Below are 24,756 nucleotides of genomic sequence, written 5' to 3' on the forward strand. Positions count from 1 at the left end.
ATTTTAACTGTAGAAATACGGAAATTATTTATTTTGCTTATCATCCTCAATAATAAAATAACGAGCGATGGGCATAGCCTGCTGCATGCTGGACATATAAAAATACCTTGTCCAGTCTCAACTTTGACTCATTATTGATAAACTCTTTTCCTTTAATATACGCATTTGTGCAGTTTACTTTAATAAGTTCATTAAGAAAAAAATACTGCACTTTAACCCTTCCTTCCATTCACACAAACATTTGGACATCCATCCACTCGTGCATGGCATTTAGGGATCCGAATTGAGCCAGATTTAGAGAGAGTATATTATGTAGATCTTTGTCCTCTTACTTAGTGACTGATTTTAATAAGTGGTGTTTGGTTCGATTTGTAAGAAGGACAAGAAATTGTGCATCAGCGAGAAATTGTGTCAAATTCATGCAGTTTAATTTGCATACGGATCAATTGCATTTTTGGCTTGGGACTTTTTGGGTCAAAGTTATTCAGATATTTTGATCAGTAGAGTGGTTTAATTGAGGATTTTGAATACGTTAAAATGTTGTCTGGACAAGTTTCCGTCCTTTTGAGACGATTTCCGAAAGCATGCAATACAAGGTTTCTTAACCCGAAGCATTTCCTCGCTGTGGTGAGTATGTACAGTTGTTATCGCAAGTGACGCATGTAATCATGCCGTTGTGTAAGCATGTTTTTTAAGTATGATTTATTTAAGCGTGCATTTTTCCATAAATTTTTAGAGGGGGATTTCATCCTCTCGTCGATCATGGGACCTGATGAAAGTTGGGAGTGGAAACTCGCCAGGAATGTTGAGTTTCAATCGTCCCCTTCAATCTCGTTCCGAATTGGCGTCCGCCAGGCGAATCGTGGTGAAAGTTGGGAGTGCCGTTCTCACGCGAGAGGACAATTGTGGTTTGGCGTTGGGTCGAGTGGCTGCTTTGGTGGAACAGGTCGGTTTTTAATTTTTTTTCAACTTAAGGTGGGTTTTGGTAACTTGCGCCAATGTTATAATTTAACTATGGCGCAAGTTACCATGCAAGAGTGAAATATATGTAAACGCACTTTAGGTTTCTTTTAGATAACATGTTTTCGTAAAATAATAACATTGTTGTTGTTGTTTGTTATGCTGGCCAGGTTGCATCTCTGCAAAACAGTGGACGTGAGTGCATCATGGTGACGAGCGGAGCGGTGGCGTTTGGCAAGCAGAAGTTGGCCCAAGAGTTGGTCATGTCAATGTCGATGAGAGAAACGCTACATTCCAAGGACAGATCCGTCCATGTGAGAATTTTGTGTGGATTATTGTGTCACTGGAAATTTACAATATTTTTTTATCCGGGTTATGGGTCAATCTGCAGGGAAAGGTCATGCTTGAACCTCGAGCTGCTGCGGCGGTGGGTCAGTCCGGACTGATGTCGTTGTATGAAGCCATGTTTGCTCAGTATGGTGTCAGGATAGCGCAAGTAAGCTAAATTCATTTACAGTGAGAATAATGGGATGAAGTTATTTCCTTCTTATGACAGGTTTTGGTCACAAAATCCGACTTTTCTGACGATTACACTCGAAAACACTTGTTCCAAACTATGTCCGAACTTCTTGCCTTGAACATTGTTCCAATCGTGAACACGAATGATGCCATTGCAGCACCACCACAAGTTTACGATGCGTTGGAAGGGGTGAGAATTAGAACATTTTACAACCACAACAAAGTATGCAGTATATCGTCGCCATCACCCCTACGTTCCCTGAAATTAACATCTCTCTTATTTTTTACGTACTTAGGACATCACCGTCAACGACAACGACAGTTTGGCCGCCTTGCTATCTACCGAGGTTCGGGCGGACTTGATGGTTTTGATGTCCGATGTGGAAGGGGTCTTCACCGGACCTCCCGGATTGGACGGGTCTCGCCTCATGCACACGTACTGCCCTTCACTGAACTCGTCGAGTGTGAGGTACGGCGCCATGTCGCGGGTGGGGAGTGGCGGTATGCAAAGTAAGGTTGGTCACGACTATTCCTTATCGGTGGAGGAAGAACTTGGGAATCTTGACCTATCAATCTGTTCAAATATATGGTTCCATTTTAAGTTCCCCTATCTACAGGTTTCCGCAGCTACCTGGGCCCTTAATCAAGGGATTCCTGTCGTCATTTGCAACGGTGCGAAGGAAGGCTCCCTCAGCAGCGTGATCAATGGGAGGCGGATCGGAACCCTCTTCACGACACAGCCCTTGGGAACCAGGTCGCCAGAACATATTGCGGATTTGGGTAGGTTTGTTTACCAACATTAAATCTGATGAATTGTCGTTAATAAATTATTTTGTCGTATTATTACCCAGCTAAAGAGGGTGGTCGTCAACTGTACAATTTAACTGGGGCACAGCGGTCCGATATTATTCACAACATGGCAGATTTGCTCGTTTCTAAAAAACCAGACATTAAAATTGCCAACGATCGAGATTTGGAACTGGCCGAGCAGAATAAGCTACAATCCGCTATTTTCGACAGGTTGAAGTTGGACGATGCGAAAATTATGAGTCTCGCCGAAGGTAATTTGGTTTAATTAATTTTACATTTTCGCATCATTATTAAAATTCTGACCATAAAATTCGACCCAGGTCTTCACACCCTCGCTCAAGACTCTGTCCACTTGGTGGGGCGAACCGTACGACGAACTTTATTGGCAAAAGAGTTGGAATTGCAACAGATCACGGTTCCAATTGGTCTTCTCCTCGTAATCTTTGAAGCACGGCCAGACTGCTTACCTCAGGTACACAACAAATAAGTACATAAGAGAGCAAAACATAACATGTCATCAATTGACTGTCAACGTCAATAAGCACAATAACACGACTGATGCACAAATAATAATCTCTTTTGTTCACATTCTTCAAATCAAATTGAAATTTATTTTGTAATTTCTCTTCTTCACAGTATTATTCTCACTCATTCGTCATTCTCATATTTCTCACGTGTGTCTTTTTAATGAATAATTTGGTGAAAAGAAAACCCATAAGTTTAAAAAATAATATTTGTTTAGATTGCATCTTTGGCGATTGCATCCGCAAATGGCCTCGTCCTCAAAGGGGGAAGCGAAGCGACCAACACCAACAATGCCCTCATGTCCATCGTCACGGAAGCTCTCCTCTTGCACGGAGTGCAGAATTCGATTCAAATGGTAAACGTAAACCTTTGTTATTCACAGAAATAAAAATGCAGAGTCATAAAATCACCAGATTTTATTCGTATTCATTAAAAGTATTATGTAACTTTTTGATGAAATTCATGCAGGTGCAATAATTATTAAATAACTTTCACATGTGTTTTTTTTTCAAAATGTCTCGTTAAAAAAAATAGATGAAAGTCTCTTTGAAATCAGACTTTCCCTAATTTCAGGTGACTTCACGAGAAGACGTTGGCGAAATCGTGGGCCTGGGCATGGTCGACCTTATCATTCCGAGAGGATCGAATCAACTCGTACGCCAAGTGACCAGTCAGGCCCAAGGGGTTCCCGTACTTGGTCATGCGGAAGGAATCTGTCACATCTACGTCGACACGGATGCCGATCTCGAGAAGGCGTTACATATCAGTGAGAAATATCAAAATATTAAAAAATGCAGAGTATTTACTAATCTTATTGACTGCTTATCCAGTTAAAGACTCGAAATGCAGTTATCCTGCCGCTTGCAATGCCGCTGAAACGATCCTCATCCATCGAAATCTTCTCGGAAAGAAAAACTTTTTTGGAAATTTGTGTGACATGCTGAAAGCTCAAAACGTAAGACGACATTTTTTTAATTTGAACTTTTGATTAAACGTATTGAACTTGAGACATTACAATTAATTAATTGATGTCCTCGAACACGGACGTAATTAATTAGACAGGTGTGAAGTGAATTGTTATTTTCTTGATGGTCAATCATGTATAGGCGTCTTCTTCTCGATACGTAATTTGTAGCATTGAATATTGAAATAATTTTCATAATCAATTTTCAAAAAAATCTGCTATGAAAAAGTTTGTTGACCACACTAAATCAATATTATTCAATAATTATTGAACAATGAGTTAGCCGGTGGCGTATTTGGAGTGTCAAAAAGTGATAATTTTTTCAGCAATAATTCATAATTATTGTTCAAGGTTACATAATTTGATGAGTTGTTGTTGTGCTTGTCTTCTTCTTATTATTCATATCATATTGAAGATAATAATATTTGAATTAAAAATCATTGTCAATTATTCAGGTGGAAATTTACTCTGGTCCAGCTCTCTCGAAAGAACTCACTTTTGGTCCAACCCCAGCAAAATCTCTGCGAACGGAATATAGCAGATTAGCCGTGACGATAGAACTTGTTTCCGACGTGTTGGGCGCTGTTGATCACATCAACACGTACGGATCTTCACACACTGATGTCATTATTACGGAAAATGGTGAGTTATGAATGATATCAAATTTAAGGTCAATTATGTAAATACGTCCACATTCCAGGACAATGATGAGACGACGACAATTGTTATTGCAAATCGTCATCATTGCAAAACATATATTTTACCATGCAATTCTATGAATCACCACTTTTGCAATGCAATTTTCCTAGTACAAGATTTGCCCATTGTTGGGATTACGATCTCATAAATTAGGATTAAAATATTGCCTTGCGTAACAATCACGTTACATTTCCTCACAAGTAACTCTTACCATTCTCACCCTTAACATTGTCTTCTTTCTTTTAAGAAAAATCTGCCCGACAATTCTTAAAACGTGTCGACTCTTCTTGCGTGTTTCACAACGCATCGTCCCGATTCGCCGACGGGTACCGGTTCGGACTCGGGGCTGAGGTGGGCATCAGCACGGGTCGGATCCACGCCCGAGGTCCGGTCGGCGTTGAGGGACTGCTCACCACGAAATGGATCCTTCACGGTCATGGCGACGCTTCCACGGACTTTGGACCTGGACAAAAGCAGTACGAACACATCTCCCTCCCGCTCGACGAGATCAAGGACGAGATCAAAGAGGACTCGTTTAAACAAGAGGTCCACATTGGAAATTAGATAAGAAATTAAAAAAATATGTGTATGTTTATGTATAAAAATCGTGTAACTAATTAATCACCACTGCGTCAAGTGGCATGTGTCAAATAAATAAATATTTACAAAAAACTCTCAGTACCGTTATATTGCTTATGATATTTTTTGTGCTAATATTCACAGTTTCATGTGCAACTTCTTACATCACTGTTCTCCAGGCCATTTTTTTCTACAGAAATATTTTTATGGTGCCTACTCACATTTCTTGGTTGCTCGTCTCCTACTAATTATTAGCGAGTATGTAAACTATAAGGAACGCTCATCCGTAATTGACCAGTTCTCCTCGAGACAACACTGACATTGACATTAGCATGGCTTGCTCTTATCTCCTGATTTTTCGCCATGTGCGTGAAGTGGTTCTGCTTGGGCTCTCTGGGTGAAGGCGAAGGTGACAACGTCCAAGACGACGACGACTAGCAACTAATCAATGGCGATCAGGAATAATAATTAGCATGCATTCCAGTGCACAGGAACAGTTATGTTTATGTACATAGATAAATACGTAGGTAGACATAATATCTACATACATACATGGATTATTATTTAGTCGAAGGAAACAATATTACCGGAGACACTCAGCATCGCGTGTCATGATACATTTAGTTTTTTATAAGCTTTGTACAAAAGTATAATAAAACGCAATTTGGTGGACAGGAAATTCCGATGGATTTATGACGTTTGACAATTTTGGACAATAGCAATAAAAAGAGTGCTGCATTTGCAAATACATGGCTTCAAACAAAGTATTCATATGTACGAACGGATATTATTATTCCTGTTAATGGCACAAAATGCATTTTCCTTTTTAATGTTGATCATATGCTTAATTTTGGCAATGCATGGCTACAAAATTGAAGAATTGTTTGCACATGATTTCAAATAAATTAATCAAATGGACGAATTAATCAATGCATAAATGACCTTTGTATGCATGTACTTTGCCCCATTGTGACAGACTCAAGAAAGGAAATGGGTAGGTAAATATGCAGTTTAATTATTGACTCAGAAATATATGGGGTCACATAAAATATTCTGGAAGGTGGATACATACGCGTGTTCAATGGCACGTACTTACAAGCATATGCGCAAATAATTTCATTGTTTCCGATTAAACAAAGAGCAAAAAATTGCACATTTTTAAGAACTGAAATAACCAACCACTAAATATTTGCATCGTTGCGTTACATAATTTTATGAAATTAGAGCTTGACATTTTTGCAGAATGAGTCAATCCTAAATTTACATAAATACGAGCAGCTAAATTGGAACAGGAGGAGAACGAAAGTGAAATTCGGACTTGAGGATGACACTTTTGAAATTTAAAATAATTTCTTTCATCACTAATAAACTTTCTTCCTCATGTGTATGTATGCATCCAATTAACTTGGATCAATTTTTATATCTATTCAATCCAACGATTTTGCTGTGTCATTCTACAACTTTAGAATTCAAATCTAAATCCCAATTAACATTGTGAAGCAAAGTATTTAAGTTTCATCTTCTTCCTCGCAGCAGCAGTGTCACTTGAATAGAGAAGCTCAACTAAACCTCTGAGATTGACACATTCAACCAAATTTCTAATCTAATCCTATTATATGAATATTTAAGGGGGATGGATACATAATTGTTGTACCTGTGCAACTCCCAGCACAAATATTTGGCAGGAGTATTATTATTAAATATTTAAGCTTGAATTAATTTTTTTCTTCAATTATTCCTTAATTAAAGAATTTTTGACTAATTTTTGCCTAAATTAATGGTCCAGTTATCTAGACATGTACATATTTAACTAATTTTGACACGTTTTTATTTATTCCATGTTGTCGTCCTTTCATAAAAATAATCATATATTTGTACACATATGACGATCGGATGATTCAATGACACTCCCTTCACCTTATTCTTGATCAAGGTACCCACCCAGGCTGGCAGATATGTATGTAAATATGCGAATTATGTAGTTAGTGAATGACATTCAGTGAATGTCAAGATTACAATTCATGAACTTTAATAGTTAATCAAGTGTCGTTTTGTGTCCCATTTGGACATTATACACACGTGCATACATACATAATTTTCAGGTTATACAAAATAATTCCCCCCTCCTCCCCCCCCAAAAAAGTACAGATTTTCTCATCAAAATCTGGAAAGTATAATAAGATTGAATGCATACGGAAATGTACTGTCTTCGAAAATTAGGCGTTTCCGTCGTAAAATTTAACTGTAAACAAATGCATACTTTTCCTAACCTGCTTATTATTACAATGTTGGAATGTATATGTACTTATGCAAATTTAAATACCAAATCAGTGAGAAATTAACCTACTACTCTTTGCATGCATCTAAATTGCTATGCAATGCAAATTATGCAGATGTAGGACTGACCAGAAAGACAGATTTTTGTAGTGTCTGCAAATAATATTTGGTCCAATACAAAATCCGTGCTTTTCTTTCTTTCTGATAACTTTTAACTTTAACTCGACATGACAAAAATTTGTTGTCTTTAAACACAATATTTTAGATACAGTTAAGACTTATTTTTCAGAATTGTAAAGCATAACAAAAACAAAGAGGAAATATTTTATTATTTTTACAATGAATTGAACAACAACAACATCAGTGTAAAAGAAAAAAATGTGAATTAAGTGTTTCATTGTTATACGTACAGAAAATGTGAGAGGACACCTTGACAAATTTGGAACTAAATAAATATGTTCGTGCAGACGAGTTGTGATTGCAGTGGTGGAAAAAAATTTGTAATCCGAGAATAATTTTTTAAAAATAATTTTCAAAATTTTGGAAAATAATACGTTTCTAGTGTTCCAAACATTAATTATCATCATCATTATCACGATTTTGCTCGGGAATGACAGAGCTGACGATTGAATCCAGTCCTGGGAGTAGTAGTAGCAGGTGAGTAATGAATGAATACAAAAATTAGTAAATTAAGTCATAATAATCATCACAATCAAGGTTGTTATCTGTGAATTCATATCTTGGATAAAAAAAATCTGGAGGTAATTTGCTACCATGTACAAAATTGCGTCAATAATATTCAGTATGAATGAACAAGCAAAGTGACTTATGTGTTACGTAACGCAGCTTAAATAAATTTAATTTAGCAGCATCAGGAACTGAATTAAGTAATGGATTGAATAATAATAAATAATAATACTGAAGAATAAACAGGTTTGTTTGGAGGAGTTTCGTCGTAGCAGAATATTTTTCTTGGATAAAATGAAGAATTGTGATTACGGTAAAGATGCAAGGACGCAGACTCTCACGGTCATTAACTCGCATATGATCTTTTGTACGTACTTTATCTATGTGTGTATGTAAAGTGACAGCAAATCTTGTCCAATTCTTGTGAGGCATGACGAGAAAGAGTTCTGTTCAATTGAACTATTTAAGGTTCCAATCCAAGGAAATTAGCACGCGTTTTGTATTTATTTTTACTGTGGAGACTTTCAGGCGTCGAATTGTAAAAGTCATGCCGTTTAATCGTATCGTGCAGGAATAATGGTTGAACTATGAATTAACCATTATTTATCATTGTTATCATTATGCGTAAGGTTTGTTTAAATGTGTTGTCGGCAGTGTTATCAGGCATTCGAGTTTTGATAAGTCATTTTATGAATATTTCCGTTGTATATTTTTTCATAATTTTTTAACCAAAAATACATGCACGTTTGTTGCATGCATTTAATTGCTGACTTGATTTTGATGCGCTACGTACGTCCGTACAAATCAGGACGACGGAATTATATTGATTGCAGAATAATGCAGTGGCCCAGTTAGATTGGAATTAATATAATTCATGAGAGATGTCCAATTTATACGTGAATTTGGTTTTGTGCGGTAATAAAAGAGAAGAATACTCAAGGGTCCATTTCCACTTCCTGTATATACACGACTCCATTTTACAAACAATTAAGAAAGTAGAGTACACAAAATAAATACAATTGTTTGTTTGACATCGTGCGATTTATTAGTGTAATTGTACGTAAATGATAATGACGCTAATTCCGTAAAGAAGGAACAATCAATACAAACACGGCGGGGGTACAATTACTTAAAGAACAAGTCGTTACAGAGATGTCCAGGTGGATGTGATGGAAAAGGGGTTCATGGATTCGTGAATGTGTAGATTCGTGATCATAGCAAGTCATCAAGCGAATTAGTAAAGTGACTCCATTTCCGGAAGGTGCATTTACATATTATATCATCTCGCAACAATTATGGAAGGAAACAGGTTAGATAATGATGCGAGCTATTATATAGTCGTGTCCTGTGACACAATACTCACTGCTTTGTCGTGGTGGTGGTGGTGGTACTTCTAGCGTCGGTAGTAGCACTCCAACAACTTAGGGGTGCTGCTGACTGACTGACTGATGAGAATAATGGAGCGCCTTGAAAGATGTCAAGGATGTTTTGCCATCCACTTCCCAGTCACCTCCGCCACGATGATAATAGCGCGAGTGTGTTGTGTTATGATAACATGCCGTCTGGCAAGTGGGCGAGGATGCAGGTGTAAAAATACGACGGTGCTCTGTTCTATTATGCAATGATCCAATTGATTCTCTGAGGGATTCAGATGAATGAAGCCAGCAAAAGCCGTGACATTTATTCCTGTGCGAATAAATTGGTAGTGTTGGTGGTAGTGGTGATGATGATGATGGATCGGAGCCCATGGTCAGTTTGACTCCTCCAATGACTTCCTTCTGGCCTTAGACGCACAGATCGGTCGGTCAGTTTCCTTTTCCTCCTCCAAGAAGAGACTGATATTGTTGCACTATCTTCGTCGTAGGCAGGAACGGTACCTCCACAGGTGAAAAAGTTGTCCACCTTGCGCTTCCCTAGTATCAAAAAGTATACTAAAACCACCACTTCCACTATCTTGTAAACCACACCAACATCTCTTCTCTCTCTGACCTTTTCTCCCGAAGCGAGCAGCAAGCAGTGAGGTTTTTTTTTCTTGGTATAATTATCAACAAGAGTGGTCGTCGTCGCCGTGTGAAAAACCGTTCCTAAACGGTCCACCCTACCAAGAAATGGTCGACGTAAGCACGGAATCCTGCACTAACACGTCTTTATATTACTTAAGAGATGACAACGAGTGGTCAAATCTCAGTCCTCGCATGGAAGTCATCCGTCATTAACGACAACGAGCCAAGTGGAAGTAGTAGTCGAGTAGCTCCTTTATCGCTATTCAACGACGGCAAAGTGATAGCATTTCACTCTAGAATTAAAATAGTGAATAGTGAATTTTTAACTTATTGATTTTTTTGAATGGTTTCGTGCAATATTTGAGTCGTCATATTTATTAGTGAAGTAAAACATAGTGGTTGGACTTGGTCGTTACATAAGTAAATAGGAGATAGTTTTACTTTTGGGACGTTGCTACCTCCAAAAACTTGGATACTACCTGTTTGAATTTCATTCGGCTTCAGCACACAGGTAAATTTGATTTAGAAACGGCCCTCTGTAGGAACTTCTGTACATATAAGGACGGATATTTAGTACATATTTAATTCCTACAGAAAAAAAAAACATTTAAGAACTACTCACAAAAGTTGAGTAATTAGATAAATACCTAAATTTTTCCGACAAACTTGACTTTCATCAGTGATAGTCATACATATGTAACTGATATTGCGCGACGTAATAATAATAATAATCATCATCATAATGATAAGTCGTCTTGAACTTAATCCGAATGAGATGTGTCATACAAATTGGTCAATTTGAACGCCTTCGTTTACGATGACACCTCTCAGCCACATGGGTCTGCAGTCCATTTACGTTCAACTGCCATCACCACAGCCGAATTAGAGATACTACACACACATTATTGCAATGGACTGTTTGTTGTCCATTGTTCACTCGTGGTGATCTTTTGTTGTCAATTTCTTCACCACTATTATAACCACACACACACACATTTAATGTTATTTGATGCCTATTAAGTGTGTATGCACATTCATTCGCTAAGTCCTCCTTGGTTATCCTATGGGCGTCGTGAATGACAAAACCTCGACAGTCACCTGAAGATCTTCTCAGTGGAGAGTTGTTACAATCGGCCGGCATCGTCATTATTATTGGAATTATTATAGCAACATTTGTGTCTCTGTGTCGCACCTGCGTCTCAATTTGCCTCCGTTTTTATAACTGAATTGTGTCCCATATTTTGTGTGCTTTACTTAATTGTCATGTTCCATAATTTTGTCACGAAGAAAAAACGCGACTCAGCCCAACTTTTATGTATTTCTCGCTGAACAATCTATTTAATTGATCATGACCACACTAAAGTTAAATCTTAATCAAAAGCAGACCAACGTATCGAAGCATAATTATCACTACCGGTCCTCCTCCTCCGTCCTTCCCATGCCGGTGGATGAGTCGGTTTACTTGAAATCGTTACAATACATGTATTTAGTTGATTTTGGACAAAAATATAAAATTTTCTTTGATTTTTTTCATAAAAAAACTAACTCTGCTCTCTTCCAAATTTTCAGCTACGTCAACAACAATCTCGGCGAAGGAGAGGATCATCACCCAGACTCGTCTCGTGTCATTTATCGCAGTGGTGGTGGTGCTGGTGGAGGTGGGGTTATCGACAAGAACACAATTATAATGTCACCCCCACTCGCCAACGCGGAGGCGAAGCCGTCCAACACGGTGATGGAGCCTCCGAGGCGGATCGCCATCTCGGTGCAGGGGGCATGGAAGCAGTACGGGAGCGGGAAGGGGTTAAAGGTCACGCCCGTCCTGCAAGGGCTCAACATGACCGTTCGAGAGGGAACGATGTAAGTCATGTTTTATGCGGATTTTTCTGAACGCACCCACAATCATTCATCAAGCAAGATTGTAATCGACGACGACATGAATGTTGTGTCGTGCATAATCAAATGCTGAGTTCAGTCACTAATATATTCAGACAAGGTTGTTTAATATTCTGTTCACTTATTATGTCTTGTTTCTCACTGACTGAACTGAGGAGTGAGTAGGTGAATGATGTTACAATTCACTGTCCATGGAAAGTGCTAAAAATAAATGTATATATGTATTACCACCGTCCGTTTAGTGAGTTAGTGAGTGAGCTATCTATGCAAGGTGTGCGTATTGGGAGGAAAATCAAAGACATTGACGACCAACTAACCAATTTCAACAATACTTTCACTCTCTCGTTCTCTGGTGGTGGTTGTGTCGAGGAATGATAAACCGTCAACTTTTCAGGCCGATGTAGAATTAAGTTTTTTTATATTGTTGTCCCTTCCTCATGTAAAAAAAGTAATCAATATCAGCAGATTCGTCGAACCATTTTCTTTTTATTAATCAAAATATCGATCATGTCGTGAAGTGAAGAGAAGGGTTTGTTAGGGCAGCTTTACAAAATGTGCAAACTCATTAGAAACGTATGACATGAATCTGGGTCAAGAGTCAATGTTTGACCGTCACATGGTCGCACGGCAATGCGTACGTATAAGGCGGCCTTCATCCATTTACATGAAATCAGTTTAAATAGTTTGCTCTGTTTGCATTTTCCGGGATTACGAAATACGAAATGTGCAACTTTTTTAAACAAAGTGTGTCCATTTTAGTTAGTTGTGGTCGAATGCAATATGCAGTATGTTACAATAACACATGCAGTTGAGCATAATCGGATTAAAAAGCGAGATGAAGATGACCGTTGCAAAAAGTCAGTGTCACAATTGCATTTTACACAACGCTCAGACAGGATTATTTGATCATATATTTAGTCATCATGCAACACTGACTCGTATTTTTTCCTTGAATCTGTAGATACAGCCTTTTGGGTGCGAGTGGGTGTGGGAAGACGACCCTTCTTGCCTGCATCGTTGGAATGAGGCGACTTGATGGAGGAAATTGTTTCATTTTCGGGGCTCGTCCTGGTACCGTGGAGAGTGGAATTCCTGGAAAACGAGTTGGTTATATGCCACAGGTAATTCTTGAAAAACGAAATAATTATGAAAAAAACTGAAATTATTTCAAAATTATTACAATGTTAAGGAAATCGCGTTATACGGAGAATTTACTATTCGCGAAGCGATGGAGTATTTCGGGCGGATTTATGGCATGTCAAGGGACGAAGTGGAAAATAAAATGTCATTCTTAATGAAATTCTTGGACCTTCCCCCATCCCATCGACACATTGTTACTCTGAGGTATTGAAAAATTGTGAATTTGCCGTGGTCTCAATGTGCTAAGGTTTTTTTTCTCTCACAGCGGCGGACAGCAGAGGAGAGTATCCTTCGCCGTGGCATTGCTTCACGATCCGGAAATTTTGATCCTCGAGTACGTAAAAAAATAGTTTAAAAAAAGAAACTTATGTTTTTAATAGAAAAGTTTAATTTCAGTGAACCAACGGTCGGAGTGGACCCACTTTTGCGACAAAATATTTGGAATCACTTGAGCAGCTTGGTCTCCACTGGACGAACAACAGTCATTAGTAAGATGTGATACTTGATTTAAACATTTGTGATCATGTCCTTATTTCCTTGTGCTCTGTCTTCCAGTCACCACGCATTATATTGAAGAAGCCAAACAAGCCAACCGAATTGGACTGATGCGCAGTGGTCGCTTACTTGCAGAGGATTCCCCCCCAAATTTGCTCAAAGTACATCAGTGCCTCTCCCTGGAAGACGTATTTTTAAAACTGTGCATGAAGGACAAGTCCAACAACAACAACGCACTCGTCCCCATGCTCAATGTGGTGACAAACGTTAACAAAAATGCCGCCTCCCCCCAACCCCCAAACGAGATCAACCTCGTGTCCGTCTATAATGAGAAGAATCGCCAATTTCGTGGCGGTGAAAACAACGATGGCACCACCACCGTGGTCACAACGACGACTCCGGAGGAAAATGGAGGCATCGTTGGCCTCGCGTTTCACCAGTCAAACGAACAATTGGTGGGTGGGGATGCCGGTTCGGACGTGTCGAGCAATCCAGACACGGATTGTCGTGCGATCAAAGACGTTTCAGACGATTGTTCAGACTGCTTATCTCGCCCTTGGTCGTTCAACTTTCAAAACTCTTTAAATAGACTAACAGCTCTCACACTTAAGAATTTTATTTGTATGTGGCGAAATATCGGGTACGAGGGGGCGGACAAGTTTAATCATATTATTTTTACGAATGCGTACAGATTTTGTGTAAATATGACTTTTTTTCTGATTTCAGATTTATGCTATTTATTTTTTTACTCCCTGCCATTCAAGTAATTTTATTCTGTCTCGCCATCGGTCGAGAACCTCGAGACATAAGGGTCGGTGTAATTAATAATGAAATGTCTACCCTCGGACTTTGCGATGCACCGATGGGTTGTTCTACGGCGAATTTGAGTTGTCGCTACCTCAAATTTTTGCCGAAGGATTCACTACATTTGGTGAGATTCGATTAGAGTTTGATTAATTCCAAGTAGTAGTTTTTATGCTGGACAATAATTTGCACTGCTGTTTCGTCTGACTGATATTAGACATTTTACGAGAATGAGACGGCAGCCATCAGTGAGATTGAGAAGGGAAACATGTGGGGCTACATTTCCTTCCCGTCCAACTTCTCGGAGGCCATGATTGAAAGAGGAATCTCTGGAAATCTTGCGGACAACGAGACCCTTCATGCGTCTCGGATCAAGATCAAAATGGACATGTCCAGTAACTTGACGATAGAAAATAATTCAAGAAATTAATAAAAAATACTTAAATCTTATCTTAATAATTTTTACCGTGTATATAGATCAACAAATTGCGTTCAGTCTTCAGCGAATTTTCTTGGAAACTTTCCAATCGTTCTCGAAAAGGTTGTTGTCCGATTGTGATTATGATCCGGCATCAGGAGATCTGCCACTTCAGGTTCTGTATCGATTACTTATTACACACATTTTTAGGCGTAATTTATTTATATTAAATTTGTTTTCTAATTTTTCAAAATAGTTCGAAGAACCCGTGTATGGACATGATCATCCAAGTTTTATGGAGTTCTTAGCCCCAGGAATTGTGTTGAGGTGGGTATTGTGAAAAAGTGATAATTTACTTTTCGTCTAAAATTACTCTAATTAATTGTTTCACACATGCAGCATCATCTTTTTCATGTCTGTGGCCTCCACGGGATCGGCTTTCATCACTGAGAAGAAGGAAGGTATGATGGATCGATCGTTGGTGGCTGGGGTTACGACTGGAGAAGTGATCACTGCACATATGATAACCCACTACGTCGTCATGGTGGGTCAGACCGCGTTGGTTTTCGTCTTTATGATGATCGTCTTCGAAGTACCGGTTCGAGGACCGCTCGTTTGGGCAATTGCAATCACACTTCTTCAAGGAACTTGTGGAATGGCTTTCGGTAATTGACAGGCTTTAACGTTAGTTAAGGTCATAATTAATTTGCTATGTGGTTTCTCCTACAGGTTTCCTCATCTCTGTAATCTGCACAGAAGAAAGGAACGCCATTCAAATGGCTCTGGGCAGTTTTTACCCAAATCTTCTCCTCTCAGGTGACCTTTTTGGCAGAAATTAAAATTTATGTCTGAACTTGAACAAGTATTTACTGAGCCTTTCTCATATACAAGGTGTCGTCTGGCCTATCGAAAGTATGCCCAAGATGCTCCGTGACATGGCATATATCATGCCGGAAACACTAGCTTGTGAAAGTATGCGATCAATTTTGTCACGTGGTTGGGGAATTACGCACCCGGCCGTGTGGCCCGGATTTGTCGCCTCCATCGTGTGGAGTATTATCTTTTGGATTCTCGCCGTCCTCACGGCGCGTCTCTACCGGTCCAAGTAATCAATGTGGTGGAATAATTATAAGTAATAATAGTTATAATACATCGCGTACTTTTTTAATTTTATTACAAACATGCGTCTCTGAAATTTAAACAATTTCTTTTTTATACAAATGTGATGTGACAGCTATATGTAAGCTAGCTTGTAAATAACTTTTTTCTTTCTCCGGTGAAATAAATACGTAGAATCGTGAAAATTGATAGTAATTGTTGTTAATATTTAGATACGTATTCGAATGAAGAAGAGCGAATCTATAGAAAACTGGTGATGATCGTTCGTGACTTTGATTTCTGTCGACATTTTATAGCCCTTTCCTTGGACTAAAGATGTGAATGCGCGTTGTACGACAGCTCAGTCATACGTATTTAGAATTATCTTGCATGTCCCTTTACGCTGGAGTTGGCGACCCCTTTTGTTTTCCTTCCATTGAGAATTTTCAATTGAGGCGATATTTGTAAGGTGGCCGTCGGGATATCCTAGCTTGCTACGAACTACTAATCGCGGCAAGACAATTCTCGTCCTTCTTCGACATTTGGTTCACTTTTAAAAAATTCGAAATGAAGCGACAATTCTCCGAGTTTGGAAGCACGAAAGATGTCTGGAATCCACTCTATTATGAATGGCGTGTTGTCTTTGGAAGTAGGGAAATGTTTTCCTGGAATAAAATGGCACAAACATTAATAACTGTCTTACAAACTGCAATTATTCAGAGTAATACTATTAATGACCAAGAACTATTTACCGCATTTTAATTGAGTGCAATGTAGTACAGGTAGAACTTTTCTTTGACGGGGACTTTTATCGTTCTCAACCTTGGGTGGCAACCATTCAACAAAATTACCGTTGCTTGACTTTAGGAAATATTGCTTTGCTTTTAACGGAATCTGAAAATATGAAAGAAAAGTTGTAGTTATAAGCACAAACCAGAAATATAATATGCATACATTTTAAATTGCTCACCATTGAGGATTCAAATATACTCATGAGATGGAGAATGTTTGTAATTTTCCAGACATTCTTTGTAAATGAGCCGACTGGTGGTTTATCGAGACGCTGGAAGACAAATGTATGATTTGGAAGACGTTTCTTTTTTCCACCCACTAATTGAGCTAGAGAGGTCAGTCTTTCTTTTAAATACTCAAAGTGTGCCTGCAAGAAGAGACATATACATAAAAGGATGACACATTATAAAATACTTTTTTGCGAACTACTAGCATTATAACTTACACCAGAAATGTAGTAAACATGGGGATCTGGTTGTGTTGAGAGCTGATAATTCATTGTTGCATTAATTCTATCGTTAACACCGGCCAGCCAAATTTCAAATGTTTGGAAATGTCTAATCTTGTCGTCCTCTGTGGACAACAGTTCTTTAATTGGAGGTGATGTAGGTGGACTTTGACTTGTATGCCTACTGTTATTAGGACTACTTGTGACGGGCGATAGGCGATTAGCCTGGTCATTAATTCGACACAATTTTCGTTTCTTGGCAGGCATTTGACTATCCATATAATTTTCAGTGTCAGTGCAATTCAGTTCTTGTGGAGGAGGAATAATGGGTCGTTGTTCTTCAAATATTTGTTGCGTTGTTGGTATGTCAGGAAGTTGTTGTTGCGTTTGTGATGGATAAGTTAAGTGTATGGTGCCTTGTTGGTTGGAAAAAATGTGACACACCTGTCAAATAAAGAATTAATTAACATAAGTTAATGATTCACGGTGATTTTGTATACAAACCTGATGATCACCGTCCAAGCTGTCCAGCACGGTGCTATCTTCAAATGCTAAGGCATCTTCGACATTATCAATATTTGGATCTGCCAAAACAGCTTCTAATGTTTGGACCTAATTTTACATAATATTGCATAATAAATTTACAACCCGTCTCTAAAAATATATAATTTATTCTATAAGCGAAAAAAAACTTTACGTTTGACAGCGAATTATCGTCCGGAGCGGATATGCTCATCTCCAGTAGGGATAAATTGTCGCGCATAATTTCTACAGATAGCTGCGTATCCAGTTCGACCGGTTTACCGTCACTAGTAACGAATTGAAGTTGACTTAATAATGGAGCTGTAAAAAAATGTTTAAAAAATCATTGCACAGATCAAACAAACGTATATTAATTTGCTTCGAATAATGTGTTACATGGTGCTTCTTGGTTTGAGGGAGGTACTATTTGTTCAAATTCCTTCATTAATGCTTCATCGCTGGCAAAAGCGCAGGCGCAAATATAAAAATGTAGGCACATCATGTAAAGTGGGTCTGAAGAAGATTGATTATCATCTCGATTCTATCAAATACATTAAAAATGAACAGTTATATATAAGTATAATTTGTCCATATGTCTGAGAGTTGTTCTATATACATACATATTTACACATGAGTGAATGATATACCTTCATGGCAGAACAAGAACAATAGAATATCCTCTCAATGGTCGTTTCGTTTTTGGAAGGTTTACTAAATATTGAATGAACAATTTCCAATCTGCTCTTAATATCCCCTTCAGAATCATCACAGTAATCCGTGACTACGACAAAGGCTGCCTTTGAGACCCGTTGCACAGATAATCGTCCAGATTGCAGACTACAAGTAATTGTCTGAATCGGAAACGAAAGTATGGTTTATTTTTAAGTGACATATTTTCATATTAATCCGATATAACTTACGTTTAAATGACGAGGTGGAATACTGATCGTGGAAAAAACGGATTGTTTAAGTTGAAGGAGTTCAGATTCTGCAGTGCAGAATCGGGCTGCATTAATGTGGGTGCACTGTAAACAGCCAAAAAATTAATATCAACATTTCTTCACAAGACAAGCACACACTTATTTTTTTCATACAAGTAACTTACCGGGTTATCCTCATCCTTCGAAGAGCAACTTTCCTGCATGCATCTGTACTGGTGTCCAGGACTTCCGCTAGACAAACTGTCATTGCTATCCCCCTCATTCCACAGCAATTGGACAAAATTTCGGTGATCCTTGCCCCCAACGCCGCGATCTTTGCACAGCACAGAGTAATAAATCTGCAAGGTCATGAAAACAATAATAATAATAAATCAACCCCTGTTATACAACACCTTATACTATTTCTTACGTCATTATATCCCGTGAGCCCTAACACTTTCACGGCCTCAAGGGTGGCCTCCTTTCGACGTCCCTTTCCCCGAAAGACGACATCACACTCTTTGTTCTTGCACTTGGAACCCCTCGTCCCGTTGACGGTACCACATTTGGGACATTTCCGAATTCCACGAAGCGTAGGACGTCCCAAATCTGCAAAGAGAGACTTCATCCTATCCTCAGACGACATGGAAGAGGAAGGATCACTGCAGATTGGCAAATCTGAAATTACAACCAATTATTTATATTTCAATTCATTATTGGCAAGAAAAATGCTCTAACAGCAAAAGACAACTTTTGAGCAAACAAACCTGGAATTTCCTGTGATAACTTACTTATCACTGATAACTACCTCCAATTCCAATACATTTTGTTGACCCTGCAAAAATTTGACCTGTCTTTGAGGAGTAGTAGAGTAGTTTCTCCTATGTTTTTGTCACGTATAAAAGTTGGTAAATATTTCTCAAACTCGCAGCGCTCAGGGCAAGTTGAGCAAAAAAATGAGCAAGTTGAGACCAAGCAAGAGCAAATGTTCCACTTTGAAAAAGTGTCAAGTTAATATTAATTTCTTTCACTTGGCAATTAATTAATTAATTATTAATTTTTACTCAAATTGCAATAACGTAACGTCCGTAAAAAACTTGGGAGAAGATGGACAAAGAAGCTCAAGATAATTTAGTGAGGCCGGAAGAGACTAATGATGACGAGGGCGATGACGGCGAGCAGTACGTGATGTACAAGGACCGGGCGGAATGGGCCGACCTGACCCCAGTCCCCCAGATTGAGGGGGATGAGCCCGTAGTGCAAATAGAGTACTCGGCTAAATGTGAGTAGAGTTAATTATTATGGTTACTTAATCGTACTTACTTTCTAAATGAAGTTTGATTAAATTAATAATTTGGGATGGGTTTGATTTTTTTTAGTTAAAGATGTTTACGACTACTTCCGAGGGGCGGTGGAAGCGGGGGAGAAAACGGAGAGAGTGTTAACTTTAACTTCGGATGCAATTATGCTTAATGCGGCAAATTATACGGTTTGGCAGTACAGGTAATGATGTACATATGCTAAACTTTTAATTAGTAGCATGATGACTAATTATGACTTATCAACTAACAGGAGAGATGTACTAGAAGCGCTCGGGATTCCTTCCGTCATCACCAAGGATGGTTTAAATAAAGAATTTGAGAAAGAATACGAGTTCAGCAGGCAGATGATTGAAGAGAATCAAAAGAACTATCAAGTATGGCATCATAGGAAAAGTTTGGTGGCATGGGCGGCCGAATATGATGACGACTCGGAAGAAATTTCATTAACTGATGTGGAATTATGTACAAAGTTGGCCAGATTAGAATTAGTCCTCACGGAGAAGATTTTAGAGACAGACGCTAAAAACTACCATGCTTGGCAACATCGTCAATGGGTATTGAGGACGTTCAAGTATGTGTTTTAAAAATTTAGGTGGGTTTCTAATTTGAAACTTAATTATGCTTCAATGGTTTGCGATTTTACAGAATATTCGACGCCGAACTGGACTTTGTTACAAATTTAATCTATGAAGATGTTCGAAACAATTCTGCCTGGAATCAGCGATTTTTTGTGTTATCTAACATTCCAAACCTTAAGCAGGAATGTCTGGAAATGGATATGGCTTTTACTTGGACACAAATCGAATTAGCCATGTCCAATGAAAGCCCTTGGAATTATATGAAAGGGTATGTACATACCGAATGAGATTTGTCAATTATGTACGTCAAATGACAAATCAAGAGTTATAAAATAATGATAAATTTCCTTGGAAAGTTTATTGCTGCTCTTCAAAAGACTAATGGACGAATCCGCCCTCAAAACCATAAAAACTACCATTTTAAACACCTGTTTAAACTATTATAAAAATGGAAGTACAAGTGTTCCTTTAATGGGTTTCATCACGGAATTGGTTTTAGACACCGTTGATCCTAAATCTGATGAGTTGTACGTCCAAACCTTGGAAGTATGTTGCTATTCGTAGTTGTTATGTATATTTGTGTGGTGCATATTATACATAAAATATGTATAATTTGTATATATTTATTTTACAGATCTGTGATATACTAATAGAGAAGGACATGATTCGTCGACATTTTTGGGACCATATTAAAAAGCAAGTAACAACTGCCCAACTTAAAGCTAAATGATGGAAAACAAGGAGTCAAAAAGCATTACCAGTTCTTCTAAATTATTTTTACTCTTTGCTATTATTTTTTTTTCTTATAGATATATATTACATCCTTTATTGCGGTTCTCTAAATTCATTGTCACAATACGAAAGCTTTATCATATCAATAAATGTACAGTTTTTCTTCGCATGGCAATATATTTAACTTGATGTAATGATCATTCTACGTAAATGCCATCATCTCACCCTTGCCTTGTCTGGAATTGATGATGATTGTAATCCTGTCCAGCATTTTTATTACTCTCTCGTCTCGTCTCAGATTACAATTTTAATTTACAATGCTTACTAATATCCTGTTTCTACAGAATAGGATGGAAAAGTGAGACATTACAGAATCGCAAGAGCATTGATTTTCGCATTCTTATCGATGTTATCCCTTTTCTCATATTACACATTTTCATATGACGCGACCATGAATATACAAGCTACGGATCCGACCGACCCGTGGCACAATCAGATTATGGTCACTCTCGTAAAAACCCTGCACTCTGGATGGTGCGTACTTGATGAAGGGCACTGCTTGTTGACAGAAGGCATCGCATTTTATAGCCGTACAAATAAAAACATTGAGACAACCAAATGCTATATGCTCCCTTTTTCTTTGTTTCTTTCTGCTCAATGAAACACGACGTTCGTTTATACCCTTCATTTTACAACGTTATTCTTAATTCTTCCTTCCTTCCTGTAAATGTGAAGATGATGATGACGACGATGATGATGATGATGGGCGCATTGTATTGTATCCTATTTATGCCATTCTTTTATATTTTCTTGCCTGGTTCCTCTCACCCTCTCGACAACAGTTCTTCAACACAAGTGATACAACTTGTATCCAAAGTGTACACAAGCCAATCGACGAGTTACGAAGTCGAACTATAAAAAATCAAATGCACTCATTCTCCTATGTATGAGTTGCCTTGATTGAAGTAATGCATTGTCACAAGCTAAATATTAAGTTGTAATTAAATTCAGCGGAATTATATTAGGAATTAAAGTATAGAAAATCGATAATAAAGTCTGTGTATGAGTGAAAGAGTTCGATACGACTCGTCTCAATTTCAATTTCTTCTCATCATTTCGCTTCATTTTATACAGAGCACAGTTATATTTGACAAAATTATTCGGAAATTGGAATATTTTCCTTGGATAATTGAGGTCTAAAGTTTCGAATGACTTCTGAACAAGTGTTGAACACCTGTTGCAGACTTACTTTAATTACTACGCGTGACTGGTTTGGTTGAAGTACTTTAAGGTTATCCAAAGAGATTTTGGTGAGATTTTAATTATCTTAACCAAGTTGTTGTTCATATTTGTACTTAAATCTTGTGTAACAGGGGCGGGTGTGGTGTGGATGCAGACAAAATATAATGGAGCGATGCGGATCACCAACGCCGTGGGGTTTGGAAGAAGAACTTCACGAATTGCCAGCTTGTCACAAAAGTTATCATGCCAGTTTACTACATCGATTTCAGCAAGTTAACCAACACTGCGACCTGTCCATCAGAGAACCCGTTACGTTCAACAGTGTCAATAAAATTCGGTACTTTATAAAATTATAATAATAATCCTACATGGTTGGGGTTTGACATGGGTTTGATTTTTTTAATGACAGGTTCGGGGGTCAAGACGTGCTGGACTATGTGGTGTGTTATGCCACAAGGGGAAATCCGGTCGAGAACGTGCCAGATCATTGGCATTATGTGTCATTCGGGCTGTCCGACATTCATGGCCATGACGCCATGCAGGACAACCCACTGCCAGTGACGTCAGGCTCACGTGTGTCTGGGCTAGGTTTCGAACTTACATTTCGACTAGAAGCAAAGTTAGAAGCTGTCGGAGACCCTCCAGCGTGGCCGGTTGACTTGTTGCAGAAATTGGCCAGATATATACATGTAACGCCGGACTGTATAATAGTTCCTGGGGATCATATCACTTGGCATGCCCCCCTTCACGGCAACCTTGACGTTGATTGTGAAATAAATCACATGTTGGTTGCTCAAGATGTGTCAATTCCAAAATTGGAAACCCCAACTGGATGCGTCGCATTTCATCAAGTCGTAGGCGTCACCTATTCAGAAGTTCAATTGGCACAGCGATGGAATGCGACCTCTTTGATGAATCTATTCAGGGAGCAGGACGAGTACGTACAAACTATTTAAAACGTTTTAAATCTAAACTAATTTTGAAAAACCGTAACGAACCATTTGTAACTAATGACCAACTTTGACGAATAATTTCAGTCTCGGAGGCTCAGCCCTGGTGACAGATATTTTCAGGAAGAAAGCCATACTAGAGTTGCATCCAAATCTGGAAGGGTCGATAACATTTGGAATACAGAAAGACGGATCGGACTTAAATGGCGTAGGAGGAAGGGCTTTATGGACACAAAACGCTAGATTTTATTGCCACGAGTCTCACTGGTGGGCGTTAAGGTGGGATAGTTGGGTTTTTAATATACTTCATAATATTCCCTTAATTGCGTTATATAATCTTAAAAAATTTATGGACAGCGAGTTTGAACGGAGACAGTACATTTTGTTCGAAAGCAGTTCTCCGTCCTCCATCACGACGTCGAAACATCAGAAGGAGCATATGAGGAAATCTTTGACGCAAAATGACATTGAACAAATTTCAAACCTTCTGGAAAACGCTAGATTAGTAGAGGACGAGAAAAACGATGACACGAATCAGCACGACCTTCCACCTCAGATTAAAGAACGGATCATATTTCCAAATAAAGTGCATTTAACGATGAGTCCGGAGACAGGAAGATTGTTGCCCCTTGCTCTCAGGTATAAAAAATAGTAACAAATTTTGCCAAGAACGAGCGATGTTTTTACAAATTTCTTCACCAGATCCACAGAAATTAAAAAAAACTTTGTCTTTGTAATATGTAGGGGGAGGGTTGACCACAATCGACATTTCACTATAAAAGACACCACCATGGAGGATGTCATCACATTCGTCCCCAACGGTATGTCGGGTTCATTTACAACCGATAGCTGCCCATTTGCTGCTTGTGGACCTTGGCTACATATTCAGTTAGATGAAGTTGCTCGCAAAAATATTTCTGAAGACGTTGAATTTTTGTTTTCTTCCGAAGCAGTCAATGTAAGTTTAATTCGTAGTAATTAATTAAAAAAGTAAAAGTACTATATTAAACCATTATTTTAAAATAACAGCCTGAATTTCCAAAATTCCTCGCTTGGCCGGAAGCCAACCTGGCTTTGACAATTCTCGACATCAGAGACTGATCACACGCTTCGAAATCGACTTCAAATCAGAGTACCACCAACGAACTTTTCTCATTCTTTTATAATTTTTATATAAGCTGCATTTTTACCCGCAGTGTAAATATAATATATTTTAAGTAAACCTCGCATAGTTTTATTCAATAGCGGTATGCTTTTATGTAGTAAATATTAATATGTGTAAACCACCAATCAAAGAATAAAGTCACAATACTTCCGATCATGTCATTCGTTATTATTACATAACTCTCTATGCAAATGCATAATGAAATCCAAAT

At 38.4% G+C, this 24,756-nt stretch overlaps 5 protein-coding genes across 9 annotated transcripts; 4 read left to right on the forward strand and 1 right to left on the reverse strand.

Moving 5' to 3' along the window:
* Nucleotides 1–86: 86 nt before the first annotated feature.
* Nucleotides 87–5,155, forward strand: LOC110856701 (delta-1-pyrroline-5-carboxylate synthase). 2 transcript variants are annotated; one of them, XM_022105212.2, is made up of 14 exons: nt 87–627; nt 737–946; nt 1,131–1,274; nt 1,352–1,456; nt 1,517–1,669; nt 1,776–1,994; nt 2,082–2,259; nt 2,331–2,540; nt 2,610–2,761; nt 3,032–3,169; nt 3,388–3,580; nt 3,645–3,769; nt 4,234–4,420; nt 4,725–5,155. In XM_022105212.2, exons 1-14 carry the CDS (start codon nt 538–540, stop codon nt 5,039–5,041), a joined length of 2,421 nt encoding a protein of 806 aa, XP_021960904.1. In that variant the 5' UTR covers nt 87–537; the 3' UTR covers nt 5,042–5,155. The 2 variants fall into 2 exon arrangements, with proteins under 2 accessions (XP_021960904.1, XP_021960905.1); XM_022105213.2 differs by having other exon boundaries at nt 88–627; nt 2,097–2,259.
* Nucleotides 5,156–7,499: 2,344 nt separating this feature from the next.
* LOC110856711 (ABC transporter G family member 20) lies at nt 7,500–16,084 on the forward strand. 3 transcript variants are annotated; one of them, XM_022105228.2, is made up of 14 exons: nt 7,500–7,990; nt 11,593–11,883; nt 12,881–13,040; nt 13,109–13,263; nt 13,325–13,393; nt 13,456–13,547; nt 13,615–14,194; nt 14,281–14,485; nt 14,576–14,753; nt 14,836–14,951; nt 15,033–15,103; nt 15,176–15,441; nt 15,506–15,592; nt 15,668–16,084. In XM_022105228.2, exons 1-14 carry the CDS (start codon nt 7,944–7,946, stop codon nt 15,883–15,885), a joined length of 2,535 nt encoding a protein of 844 aa, XP_021960920.1. In that variant the 5' UTR covers nt 7,500–7,943; the 3' UTR covers nt 15,886–16,084. The 3 variants fall into 3 exon arrangements, with proteins under 3 accessions (XP_021960920.1, XP_021960922.1, XP_021960921.2); XM_022105230.2 differs by lacking the exon at nt 7,500–7,990 and adding an exon at nt 10,042–10,534; XM_022105229.2 differs by lacking the exon at nt 7,500–7,990 and adding an exon at nt 11,152–11,505.
* LOC110856713 (uncharacterized protein C2orf42 homolog) lies at nt 15,934–19,485 on the reverse strand. 2 transcript variants are annotated; one of them, XM_022105233.2, is made up of 12 exons: nt 19,348–19,485; nt 18,987–19,234; nt 18,742–18,915; nt 18,557–18,661; nt 18,284–18,487; nt 18,033–18,177; nt 17,812–17,957; nt 17,619–17,726; nt 17,112–17,558; nt 16,845–17,033; nt 16,627–16,768; nt 15,934–16,539 (listed from the first exon to the last, which is right to left on the reverse strand). In XM_022105233.2, the coding sequence occupies exons 2-12, from the start codon at nt 19,200–19,202 to the stop codon at nt 16,379–16,381; spliced, it is 2,037 nt and encodes a 678-aa protein (XP_021960925.1). In that variant the 5' UTR covers nt 19,203–19,234; nt 19,348–19,485; the 3' UTR covers nt 15,934–16,378. The 2 variants fall into 2 exon arrangements, with proteins under 2 accessions (XP_021960925.1, XP_021960924.1); XM_022105232.2 differs by having other exon boundaries at nt 19,324–19,467.
* Nucleotides 19,486–19,511: 26 nt separating this feature from the next.
* On the forward strand, nt 19,512–21,367 carry LOC110856750 (protein farnesyltransferase/geranylgeranyltransferase type-1 subunit alpha). The gene is made up of 6 exons (XM_022105287.2): nt 19,512–19,838; nt 19,936–20,059; nt 20,129–20,449; nt 20,524–20,724; nt 20,813–21,002; nt 21,091–21,367. The coding sequence occupies exons 1-6, from the start codon at nt 19,664–19,666 to the stop codon at nt 21,184–21,186; spliced, it is 1,107 nt and encodes a 368-aa protein (XP_021960979.1). The 5' UTR covers nt 19,512–19,663; the 3' UTR covers nt 21,187–21,367.
* Nucleotides 21,368–22,017: 650 nt separating this feature from the next.
* On the forward strand, nt 22,018–24,701 carry LOC110856773 (suppressor of fused homolog). The gene is made up of 7 exons (XM_022105319.2): nt 22,018–22,498; nt 22,562–22,767; nt 22,840–23,367; nt 23,468–23,659; nt 23,738–24,019; nt 24,125–24,338; nt 24,410–24,701. The coding sequence occupies exons 2-7, from the start codon at nt 22,595–22,597 to the stop codon at nt 24,479–24,481; spliced, it is 1,461 nt and encodes a 486-aa protein (XP_021961011.1). The 5' UTR covers nt 22,018–22,498; nt 22,562–22,594; the 3' UTR covers nt 24,482–24,701.
* Nucleotides 24,702–24,756: the final 55 nt, after the last annotated feature.

Source organism: Folsomia candida, unplaced genomic scaffold (genome assembly GCF_002217175.1).
Source record: "Folsomia candida strain VU population unplaced genomic scaffold, ASM221717v1 Fcan01_Sc017, whole genome shotgun sequence".
Classification (NCBI taxonomy): domain Eukaryota; kingdom Metazoa; phylum Arthropoda; class Collembola; order Entomobryomorpha; family Isotomidae; genus Folsomia; species Folsomia candida.